The 13,087-nt window shown below is 31.9% G+C and overlaps 1 protein-coding gene across 1 annotated transcript; it reads right to left on the bottom strand.

Moving 5' to 3' along the window:
- Positions 1-5,409: 5,409 nt before the first annotated feature.
- On the bottom strand, positions 5,410-8,893 carry LOC143067873 (pleckstrin homology domain-containing family H member 2-like). Its single transcript, XM_076241470.1, has 2 exons — positions 8,666-8,893; positions 5,410-5,727 (listed from the first exon to the last, which is right to left on the bottom strand). The coding sequence occupies exons 1-2, from the start codon at positions 8,852-8,854 to the stop codon at positions 5,509-5,511; spliced, it is 408 nt and encodes a 135-aa protein (XP_076097585.1). The 5' UTR covers positions 8,855-8,893; the 3' UTR covers positions 5,410-5,508.
- Between the last annotated feature and the right edge of the window lie 4,194 nt (positions 8,894-13,087).

Genomic DNA, 13,087 nt, shown 5'->3' with positions numbered 1-13,087 from the left:
AGCCTGTGTCGCTCACCTTGGTCTATGTGCATATTAAACAAAGGACACAAATGGATTCATGACAAAATTGTATTTTGGTGATGGTGATGTGTTTGAAGTTCTTACTTTACTGAACGATTTTGCTTCTTACAATTATATCTATAATGAACTTTGCCAATTAGTAACAGAGAACTATATTTGGTAAAAATTTACATAAATTTACCAAATTAATGAAAATTGTTAAAACTTGACTATAAAGGGCAATAACTCCTTAAGGGGTCAATTGACCATTTAGGTCATGTTGACTTATTTGTAGATCTTACTTTGCTGAACATTATTGCTGTTTACAGTTTATCGCTATCTATAATAGTATTCAAGATAACCAAAAACGGCAAAATTTCTTTAAAAATTACCAATTGGAGGGCAGCAACCCAACAACCAGTTGTCCAATTCATCTGAAAAATTCAGGGCAGATAGATATTGACTTGATTAACAATTTAACTTCTTGTCAGATTTGCTCTAGATGCTTTGGTTTCATAGTTATAAGCCAAAAACTGCATTTTACCCCTATGTTCTATTTTTAGCCGTGGCGGCCATCTTGGTTGAATGGCCAGGTCATCGGACACATTTTTCAAACTAGATACCCCAAAGATGATTGTGGCCTAGTAGTTTCAGTGGAGATTTTGTAAAAGATTACTTAGATTTATGAAAAATGGTTAAAGATTGACTATAAAGGGCAATAACTCCTAAAGGGGTCAACTGACCATTTTGATCATGTTGACTTATTTGTAGATCTTACTTTGCTGAACATTATTGCTGTTTACAATTTATCTCTATCTATAATAATATTCATATAATAACCAAAAACAGCAAAATTTCCTCAAAATTACCAATTCAGGGGCAGCAACCCAACAACCAATTGACCGATTCATCTGAAAATTTCAGGGCAGATAGATCTTGACCTGATAAACATTTTTATCCCATGTCAGATTTCCTCAAAATGCTTTGGTTTTTGAGTTATAAGCCAAAAACTGCATTTTACCCCTATGTTCTATTTTTAGCAGTGGAGGCCATCTTGGTTGGTTGACCAGGTCACGCCACACATTTTTTAAACTAGATACCCCAAAGATGATTGTGGCCAAGTTTGGATTAATTTGGCCCAGTAGTTTCAGAGGAGAAGATTTTTGTAAAAGATTACTTTAATTAACGAAAAATGGTTAAAAATTGACTATAAAGGGCAATAACTCCTAAACGGGTCAACTGACCATTTTGGTCATGTTGACTTATTTGTAGATCTTACTTTGCTGAACATTATTGCTGTTTACAGTTTATCTCTATCTATAATAATATTCAAGATAATAACCAAAAACAGCAAAATTTCCTCAAAATTACCGATTCAGGGGCAGCAACCCAACAACCGATTGACCAATTCATCTGAAAATTTCAGGGCAGATAGATCTTGACCTGATAAACATTTTTACCCCATGTCAGATTTGCTCTAAATGCTTTGGTTTTTGAGTTATAAGCCAAAAACTTCATTTTACCCCTATGTTCTATTTTTAGCCGTGGCGGCCATCTTGGTTGGTTGACCGGGTCACGCCACACATTTTTTAAACTAGATACCCCAATGATGATTGTGGCCAAGTTTGGTTTGATTTGGCCCAGTAGTTTCAGAGGAGAAGATTTTTGTAAAAGCTAACGCCGGACGACGACGGACGACGGACGCCGGACGCAAAGTGATGAGAAAAGCTCACTTGGCCCTTTGGGCCAGGTGAGCTAATAAGGGAGAAAAACCTTGTATTAGTGTTCACAAAAAGGCTTTTTATTACCTTCAAATCATTTGATCATTTTAAAATATCATACAGTATATATATATTTAATGTTACATATACCACAATCTTTTTTAAATAAATTTTCTACCATAAGTGTGCTCTTAAGAGAGAGGGATTACAAAAGAAACAGTTCTGTTGTGGCTTTTTCAAGAATAATATTAAAACATTTTCCCCACTGGTACAATAAAGCTGCCTAACTGATGACTTTTTGCTTCCTTTGTACACTGTACATATACAAATAAACTACATCTAGAGAATCTTTGATATACAATATTTAATAAACAGATATATATTTCTATAACTATACATTAAATGTGTATTTTCAAAACAGATCAAAAATATTTTTTTTATCAAAAAGTACATTGAATTGAATTAATATGTGATGAAAAAAAAATAGTTTCCTCTAGTATGTTGTTGAGTGTGAAAAAATGTATACCAATAATACGTTTTAACTTCATCTTCCATATTCATTTATTGGTATGTGTACACAAAAAAGCTACCAGCATAATGACAGTTTCAATTTATCTTAATGAAGATCGATTTATACACATTTAAGAAATAGATTTTCAAAACTAAAAAATGTTTGTGTAAAAGCTGGCAAATACAGCAAGTACAATAAGCTTGATACAACATTTAGTCCATCTTAAAAGAACCCCTTGATGTGTGATATTATGGATTCAATATTATTTGTGGGGTGCCAGTTTTCTTGGATTTTGAGGATAAAGGTGTAACACAAACTTAAATCTTTAAAGAAGTACACATTTTTAATAGGTTTAATATGCAGACACTGGCAAAAACATTCAAATATTTACAAAAATGCAATTATTCCTCATGTCACAAAATTGGTACCCACCAAATATTTTCAAAAATAAATGAATCAATCAACCGTATTCAATGTTATTATGTAGTAGAATTGAACATATTTACTGTAATTTGTTGAAACAGAGAGATGTGCTTCATCTTTTAGCATCACAACAAATCATTTTCATTCTGTCAATGTTTAGATTTTATCAATTTATACTGAACTCAAAGGTTCACTCAAATTATCATTTCATTTCTACTTTCTGGAATAACTTGTGTAATGTAATATAAACAGTAGTAAATGATTCCAATTTCAAAAAGACCAAGTGAAATGGCCTTGCATCCTTTAAATGAATATTTTCAGAGTCCTTCAATTACTTGAACATAAACTTAAATTATCCTGACACATAAGTTATACCAAAGGTTACATAGCAACAATACAAGAAGACAGATTTAAATTCTGACAATCAGAATTAAAGGAACTCAATCACACTAGTTTTAAATATAAGAAAACAGTGTGTCACAAAAATCTTATTAAAAAGGTACTTAATTTGAAAAATATGTCTATATACAACCTTTTAATATATTCTTTTCCTTCCAGTAGTCAATATAATAAAAAAAAAGCTATCATTAGCATAGTTTTCTCTCAATTTTTTCTATGTCTGTGGCAAGTATGTAATGTACAAGAAGTTGAATAAGATAATTAGTTACAAAACACAAGTACAAATAAACATAATTTAGCACTCAAATTTCCATAATAAACAAGTACTTAATCTATTGAAACTTAATAATCAATTAATAATTAACAAAACATTTATAACAATCAATTAGGAGAATGTTCTGTAAACAAATAGAACAGATCATTTTGTCATAGCTGAACAATGCATCTATGTTATACATTTTATTCTAAATAATTATATATCTATCAAGTGAAAAATTGGATTAATTTTCTTTGAAAAAAATGTCATGTACTTATTGCAGTTGCATGAATTATATCTCAAACTAATATAAGATATAAATCAAATATTTTGTATAAAGGAATTTCTTTTAAACTATTTGGATGTTGTGCGTTACCCAAATTTGTTCAAAAACTGTTTTCATGAAGAAAACACTTGTAAACAAATCATTTAAGTTAGTGGCTGTTGCTTCTGGTTACATTAACATGGTGTCATTTTTTTATTTTTCTAACTTCCAGAATATTGTTTCACAAATTTAATGCAGACTGTTTATTTTATGAGAGGGATATAGAAAATACACTTAATGCCGAATTGCATCAATAATTAACTTTCTGTATGGTCATATTTACCTGAACTTTAAAAGTACTGCCTTTAAATACTCTAATTTAAACATTTTCAAGAAACTTATATCATGATTATAAATATGGGACCGCAAAAGTACATGCAACTACGAAATTGATTTTAATACAGAATTTTATTAGCTAACAGCATTTGCAGATATCCATGTACATGTTCATGTATATTTACATGTGTGTGCATATGGCACATGTAGGTCTGAAGGCACTTTAAATAACAAGAAACCGAAACAGGCCTTCAAAAGGAATTGATTGTAACAAACATACAATTGGAAATATAAATTTTAAAATGTTAACATATGGAAAATGCAATATGTACTGTTTGTATCAGAAATATATATTAAGTTTAAAAGTCACATTTAATCAGAAAACTCAACTGTATACATGTACTATAAAAACCTACAATGAAACTACAAAGCTATCAACTGACAAATTAACTGCAAGTACAATTATTATTGTTGAGAAACACCTTGAATAAAGAAAATGATATGAAAAAGTGTACAACAGGGAATAATTTTTAAAAATTGAGAACCATTTGTCCTTTTCTATCTAGCAATTACTTGCCTTATAACAGTGAAATTTTAAACACATGCTAAACACTCCAACAAACATGACAAAGACATGGTTACAGCAAATTTCATTTAAATTTGAAACTATTTATTGTGTACTACAATTGTGATGCAGGTTGTTACATATGAACAGCTTGAAACATTTTCATAACACAAAAATCTTTTGCGATATTGAAAAAAATCAATTCCCATCTATACCCCAAAAAATTACCCATGTTTATTATATAAATAATATTTTACATCCATCAATGATTTACCAGAAACAAACGAAAGTTAAGAAATCCTGACTTTGATATTATATTGTAGACAATATAAGAAGGGAAATAATAATGAGGTCTAACAATACTTTACTGGTACAATGTACATGAAAAAATAAAAATCAGCAGAAAAAAAAACCCATATATTGTCTATTTGACTGTTTGTCTCTAATGCTAAAGAGGACTTTAATGTGTAAAAGTGCAATTCACATGCATATTAAAGCATTGCATTGTCATTATAACAAAATGAACTGGTCAGAACAGGCATGATCACCTAAATGGAATGTTAAAGAAACTAAACTTATAAATTATATATACATTGTATACATAGGAATACATAAATAAATCACCAGGTTTTCAATTCGTTAAACTACATTCATTTAACAAAGTCAAAGATGTCTATGTTTTAAGAAAACTTTGAGCAATAAAAAATATAGTAATTCTCAACAAAATTTAAAGGGGGAAAAGAAAAAAGTTTTGTAAGATAACAACAATACAGTTCAGTATAAATTCAAAAATGTAATTTAAAGCAGGAACCTAGTATTCATTTATATACAAATGAAAGATGAGTAGTACACAAGTACTAATGTGCATATGTATTTATATGCAAACAAATGAAAATGCATTCCAAATCCCTTTCTGTTTTCTTCTTCTGTGAGTTTTTCTTTTGTGTCTGCTTATATACAATGTAAAAAAGAACATTTTGGTAATAATATCATTATAGAATATGACTGTAAATCTATAGACTAACAAGTCTTCTATTGAATAACACAGGCTTGAGAATTGTCTCCATCCCTGCCAGCAGCCTTAGCAAAGCAAATGGCCTGCATCCATTCATGCTGGGTATTTTCACTATCAGCTTGCATATAAAATGACCTGTTACTGTCTTTGGATTTTATCCTGAATGTATGATCCTTCTTATCTATATTTGATTCAGATATTTCAGCATCATTCAGTGCTATTCTTTTTGATGCATTCTACAAATAAAAAAAACTTAAAATTTATAATAAAAACAAGAATGTGTTTCCAGTACACGAATGCCCCACTCGCACTATCATTTTCTATGTTCAGTGGACCCTGAAATTGGGGTAAACCCTCTAATTTGGCATTAAAATTTAAAAGATCATATCATAGGGAACATGTATACTAAGTTTGAAGTCGATTGGACTTCAACTTCATCAAAAACTACCTTGACCAAAAACTTTAACCTGAAGCGGGACAGACGGACGAACGGACGAATGAACGGACGAACGAACAGACGGACGAACGGACGCACAGACCAGAAAACATAATGCCCCTCTACTATCGTAGGTGGGGCATAAAAATTGTACTTAAACATAGAAATAAGATGATGTCGTATAAGTGGCAATGAAATAACTCTCCATCCATGTCACAATGTGTAAAATGTACATGTAATTAAAGGTTTCAGTTTGACATCACCGAATGATGCAGATTTTTTCTCAATACTAGACAAATTCTGGAAGTCTATCATTACTATTGAAACCAAATAAAGGATTTCTGATCTTTAATTGATGATCCATTAAAAGTCATTCCAGTAGGAAAATTTATATACTTACATGACTTGTAATGTGGTTGGTTAATTCTATATAATGTAGCTATTCAAATTTTTTAACTAGTTTTTTTTTTTACTTCAGTATACTGTACATACTTAAGCATGGATGCATGTACATTTATGTGTTTGAGATTCTTAATTTGGTCAGAGGTTTCTAAATAATTTTATGATCTGATGAAAAACTGTGGTGTGGATGCATGTACCGGTATTGATGATATGGAGTGTCCAAGCGAAATCATACTTCCAGAGTGCATATGTACATGTATCTTTTTTTACTGCCATGTTTGAAGTATTGTAAAATATTGTTTGATTTTTAAGTGTACTTTTTGTCAGTCTTCATATTACTCATTGGAGCTTCTGGTATTCGTAAATTTTTATTGTATATATTATAATCATTTTATTGTTACATGTATTTCACGAAGTTTTCCTATGATCTAACTGACTGATAAGTTCCTCACACAGCACAGGAAAGTGATATGACAATTATCACTTCAAACTAAGGGAGCATGTGCTGTTGTCAATGTAAATTTCAACGTCGTCATAGGCAAAGTAGCGACAAACAGATTATCATTGGTCTTCTCAACAGACAACTGCATTGTTTTTTTCATTTTCTCCATAGCCAAAGTGATAATCTATAATTATTCGTCCTAAATTTATTTTACACATGTATTATCATAAGATAAAACTTATGCCATGTATGCTAGACAATGTTTATCACATTTATATTTCCAATTATTATATTGAACAAATAAACATTACCCTGAAACTCATTTTTTATGGTTTTGTTTTATACATACTGCATCTTAATATAATTGAGACTATAAATTTGAGAGGATATATTTTAAACTACATATGATTAAAGTTTAAATTGCAAAAATTTCGAAACTACAAGGAACCAACCATGCACAAGTTATTCATCTTGCATTCCTCACACAGTCCAAAATCAAGTTTGAATGATAAAGTCTGCCATATTATGCTTTATCCCCGGCTTAGTATATATCTAGGATTTTGATTGGTTAACTCACATCGTTACAAAACCCATAGCCCCTGGGTGTTGCTAACATATATCCTCGGACGTTGCTAACCATTATCCTGGGGAACTTCACGCAAGTTTTCCTTAGTTCATTGCTCCTTGTGAAAGATTGAATTCTGTGGATTATCCATGATGTTTGTAATTAAATATTTAATTCATTAACGATTGTGTCCTATTATGCCGATCTTTTACACTCATTTCATTAAATGCATCACTTGACTGTCACATTTTCAAGGAATGGGACTACTGACCTAGCTATGCAAATGACCCACATTAACATCACACCATCTATGATGTAACTCTCACAACATTGAGCGCCAAATTTGACTCAATCCAGTTACTCTGTCTCCGTATTAAAAACGTCTTATATTTGACTACCTGTAGGGTTCTACGTACCAAAGGCAATACCCTACACTACGTAAAAAACATGTAAAATTTCCAAATTTCGATAAAGCTTTTATAGATAATGAAAAAAACGTTGTTTTCACATTACACTTTATACCCGAATTTCCATAAAACTCGCCCGATTCAGACTAAGACCGGGGATAAATTCATTAACACCCTTCAGTACCCTGTACACTCTTCGGCTACGCCTCATGGTGTACTGGGGTACTTCAGGGTGTTAAAATATCCATATCTTTTCAGCTACGCCTCATCGTGTACTGGGGTACTTCAGGGTGTTAAAATATCCATATCTACAGATATGAAAGTAGATAACTTATAATATCACGGAACTTGCATTCTTTCTTTCTTTCTTGTGTATAAGCTTCCTATCTTAGGAACACCCCTTACTGGGTAATCGGGAGTATTTACAGGATAAAACCCACAAACAAAATGCAAGAATAATTTATCTCAAAAATATAGAATTTATTGTCTGTAAAAGCAGTAATCTTTCAGCTGTCAGGCAATACCTATCATTTCGCTCATTCATATTAAGTTCATGAAGTTTAATAGTCCAAATAATTATGACGTCTTTCAAGACGTCATAATTCGAAGTAAGGCGTCAAAGAAAAAAATTATAATAGCCTTTCAAGACGTCATAATTATTTGGACTAGAAGATTAAGGGAGTTCTCAGGGAAATCGTTGTACCTACAATGTATATATTATTTTTGAAAATCAACACAAATTGTGAAAAAAATGAGATGTAATTTCTTGTCAATGATACAATTTTGATTATTTTAGATGCAATATGGAATGGTGAGTATTGAGTGCCATGGTTATTATTTTCGAGTAATTAGTTGAAACTATAATCTGAATGTAAGAATAGTACGTTTCAAATTTGGATATTGCAAAATGTCATAATTTTACCTCGGGTGTGTCACCATATAACAAATCAGTGTTTTTCAGAAGAAACCATTGTTTCTTCCACTTTCTGGATATTTTTGATCGTTTAAGTAACCATCCTTTCAATTCATTGTGGGTCAATGCCTCATCATTATGGCTACTGGTTGTATTTAAACTATTTGTTCGGCTGTCAGATGATTCCGAAGAAGCCATATTTGTTTGGAGTTACTGGGTGTGTTTGACTTTTTGTTTATTTTTAAAATATAATAACCTTTCATACACGGTTCGGATGAGAAAATCCGAAATTTGAAACACTATGTAATAGAGAAAAAAAAAATGCTTTTTTTTCTTTTTTTTTTTGTGTGTCCGCTTGCTCGATCGGTTTATGTAGACATGGTAAGAAAAATTATCAGAAATATTTTAAAAATAATAAAATAAAAAAAAAACTCCATATCAGTAAATATTTAACTTTAAGCAAAATTCAAAATGGAAAGTCCTGAAACAAATAGCAAAATCAAAAGCTCAAACCCATCAAAAGAATGAAAAGCATGTCTCCGATGATACTATTAAAGTTTACCACCCCCCCCACCCCCCCCAAAAAAAAACAACCAACAAAACAAACCAAACCAAAATGCCCGTATTTAAAGGCCCATGAAAGGGGACATCTTAAACTTTAACTATTTTTAAAACAACTTCCATGACTGTGTATCCAGTACATTTTCCTTCAATTCGAGTTAACGTTAGAAAGGTTTATGCATGTGCCTGTCCTAAACCAGGAGCTAAACTAAACTTAGTCAGGAGCCTGTTATTCAGTTGTTGTCGTTTGTTTTATGTGTTACATATTTGTTTTTCGTTCATTTTTTGCCGTGACATAAATAAGGCCGTTAGTTTTCTCTTTTCTTGTTTTACATTGTTATTTCGGGAGCCTTTTATAGTTGACTATGCGGTATGGGCTTTGTTCATTGTTGAAAGCCGAATAGTTGTTGATTTCTGTGTCATTCTGGTCTCTTGTAGAGAGTTGTCTCATTGGCAATCATACCACATCTTCTTTCTTTATAATTAATGAGTTGCAGCAAATCAATTTTTCACCAGTTTTTTTCAAGGGACCATTCAATCTGGGAACAGTATATCTGTTCCTGATTCAATCAAACTTGAGCAAGAATAAGAATATTTATAATTCCAACCAAGGGCCCTTGATGGGCAGCATAACAAGATTAGTATCATTCAAAATTCGAAAAGTGAAAGGAACAGTCAAAAGCACGCAATGTGTCTGAAACATCCATTGACTACTGTGTATATGATCTGGATCATACAAGTATTTGGAACAATAAGCGTACACATAGAAACAAATTATTCCATTAAATTTTTTCATATGCTTTATTACTAAAGTCAATGGTAGATTGTTTATATTGTTTAAAATAACTCAGAAAGATTAGTTGTTGTGTTATAATTCGAGATAACCGATAGCATATCACGTGTAGCATATACGTCATAGTCCTGCTACCACAATATTGGATTTTGTCCGCCGATACGAATCGAATACAGAGAACACATTGAAGTGTGTGAGGTATGCAAAATGGACGTATTGATTTATATATTTTTTAAATCCTTAACAACGTAATAAACTTCAAGGTGAAATATTAACTGGCTGTCCTTTTAATTTTATACCCATATGTGACGCCGAAATAAAAAGAAAAAAACTAAAAAAACTAAAACTATACTGTCAGTTTATTTTCAATTTATGAGTTTGAATGTCTCTTTCGTATCTTTTGTTTTGCGCTTCGTGACAATCTATTTGACGTTTTATAGTTTCGAGCAAATTGACGAAAACAATACATGGAAGTCTTATATTGGGTGATATGTCCGGATAATTAATAACTTGTTCATTAATGTGGCAAACATCATTGGCAATCTTTATACTCTCATTGAAGAGAATTAACCAAAGCTGTTCGCTATGTAGAGTCCGCATATCATCATGTTATCGGAATTCCAATTGGGACTAACTGTACACCACGTATTGCGGACCTGTGTCTGTATTGTTATGAGTTACAAGTTATGACTATATAATATCAGCAAAGGCCCATGGAAAAAGTAAAATCACATAAATACTGAACTCTGAGGAAAATCCAAAACGGAAAGTCCCTAATCAAATGGCAAAATCAAATGCTCAAGCACATCATTGAATTTATAACAACTGTCATATTCTTGACTTGGTACAGGCATTTTAATAGAAACTGGTGGATTGAAGCTGGTGTTATAGCGCTAAACCTCTCACTTGTATGACAGTCGCATCAAATTCCAGGAAACAACATCTGATCCAAAAATTAAATAACACATTTACATATTTACATGATATATTGGCTCTCAATAATTCAAGATTTATTCTGCTGAACTGGCTTAAAACAAAGCTAATAATAACAAGAACACAAGAGATGATTTTTCATTTCCTATTGTTAATTTAATATCCATTTTTAGATGGTGACGTTCCCTTATCACCATCTTATATATATTTAGTGTTTATATATTTATCTCTCAGCGTGTTCTATTCGCTTGTGTGTGTAACAACGTATTTGATTTCAACGGAAGAAAGAAATCTCTGTATTACTGAAAAAAAATTACACCAGGGTTTTCAATATCACAAACTAGTCAAAATATTTACTTAATTTTATAATCTGTACAAGGACATCATTCGTAAATATAAATCAATATGCAGACATCCTATACGTTCGGGTATTTCACATCCAATATCTTATGGTAATATTCTTTACAAAGCACAAAAATGTCGGCATTCACCTCAAAAGCTAACCAAACCTTTAAACAGACTTGTTCGGAAAGGATATTGTTACGATACTGTTATCAGATCATTAAGGATTGCAATTTTGGTATTAATATTGATTTACTCATAGGGTCTTTGCATCGGAAATAAACATAATCAATCTAAAACCAGTTGTTGGCATGATACGGGTTATGTTCTTCTCATATATTTTATGATGGTATGATAATAAACCCCTAAAGGGAGGAATTGTACTTCATTTGCATATGATGAAGACATACTTTTTCAAGCAGTTTAATTGAGGTATGTCAGCAGTCATGTCAGTAGCTGCTAGCAGTCCTTTGTTAATTTATCAATATTGTAATTTTACTTAGTTTCTTTTGTTACCTAGTCTGACATCGGACTCCGACTTCTTTGAAACTGAGTTTTACCTTGCGTATTGCTATGTATTTCGTTACTCTACATTGGCTAGAGGTATAGGGGGAGGGTTGTGATCTCACAAAACATGTTTAACCCCGCCGAATTTTTGTTCCTGTCCCAAGTCAGGAGCATCTGGCCTTTGTTAGTCTTTATGTTTTTTTTTATTTTTAGTTCATTCATATGGTCCTTTATGTTTTGGAGTGAAGTGTGACGTCCATTTTTACTGTGCACACTTTTGTATAGGGACCAGCTGAGGACCACCTCCATGTGCGGGATTTTCTCGCTGCGTTGAAGACCTATATATAAATAGGTGGCCTTCGGTTGTTGTCTGGTCTTTGGTCGGGTTGTTGTCTGCTCTTTGGTCAGGTTGTTGTCTGCTCTTTGGTCGGGTTGTTGTCTGCTCTTTGGTCGGGTTGTTGTCTCCTTGACATATTCCTCATTTCAATTCTCAATTTTATAAATTAAACTCGTAAACAGTATGGCGAAGAACTACTTCTCCAGCCAGTATAACTATGACACCGACCATAAAGAGTAAACGACGAAAGCGTATGACGGTATTTCCGTTTTTGAAAAAAAGTTAAAATTGAAAAATCCAGTGATATTATCAGTACAATTTGATGTCAACAACAGTATTTCCAGAAAAGCTAAAGGTTCCCCAGGTTGTACCACTATGTTAGGAAAACTATACATATGCTCGACAAAGGAAATTATCGACCAATTAGTGTGAAGCCAAGTATTTCTAAATTTTAGGAACGTGATATGTTATCAACTAGCAGTGTTTTTTTCATAAACATTTTAACCCATATTATATTAAATGAATTTAGATCCGGGTATGGGTGTCTGACTGCCTTCTTAAAAATATCAAGGATAAATAAAAGAAGGCATAGGACGATAACAAATGTGTAGTAGCAATTTAATTTTTGATAGAAATTCAACTTTCCAAAAGTTTTAAAGATTTATCAGTACAAAATTACTTACAAAACAGAAAACATTGTGTAAAGATAAAAAATATTTACAGTAATTATGAAATTAATTGTACATTTTAATCTATGATTTTTGGTATTTTTATTCAGTAGATAATTCCATGATATTTCTGTTGTAACTGATAATAACGGCATATAAGGGGACGACCATTTGATATTCTGGGGGGGGGGGGGGGGGGGGCAGGAGGATTTGTTTTTGATCGGTTATTTATTTTTGCAAACTAAGAGGACAGATTATTCATTTTCTGCACTATTGAAGCAAGATTTTTC

Source organism: Mytilus galloprovincialis, chromosome 3, assembly GCF_965363235.1.
Source record: "Mytilus galloprovincialis chromosome 3, xbMytGall1.hap1.1, whole genome shotgun sequence".
In the NCBI taxonomy this organism is placed as follows: domain Eukaryota; kingdom Metazoa; phylum Mollusca; class Bivalvia; order Mytilida; family Mytilidae; genus Mytilus; species Mytilus galloprovincialis.
Note: the sequence above shows the minus strand (reverse complement) of the source record. Positions and strands in the feature narration are given on the sequence as shown.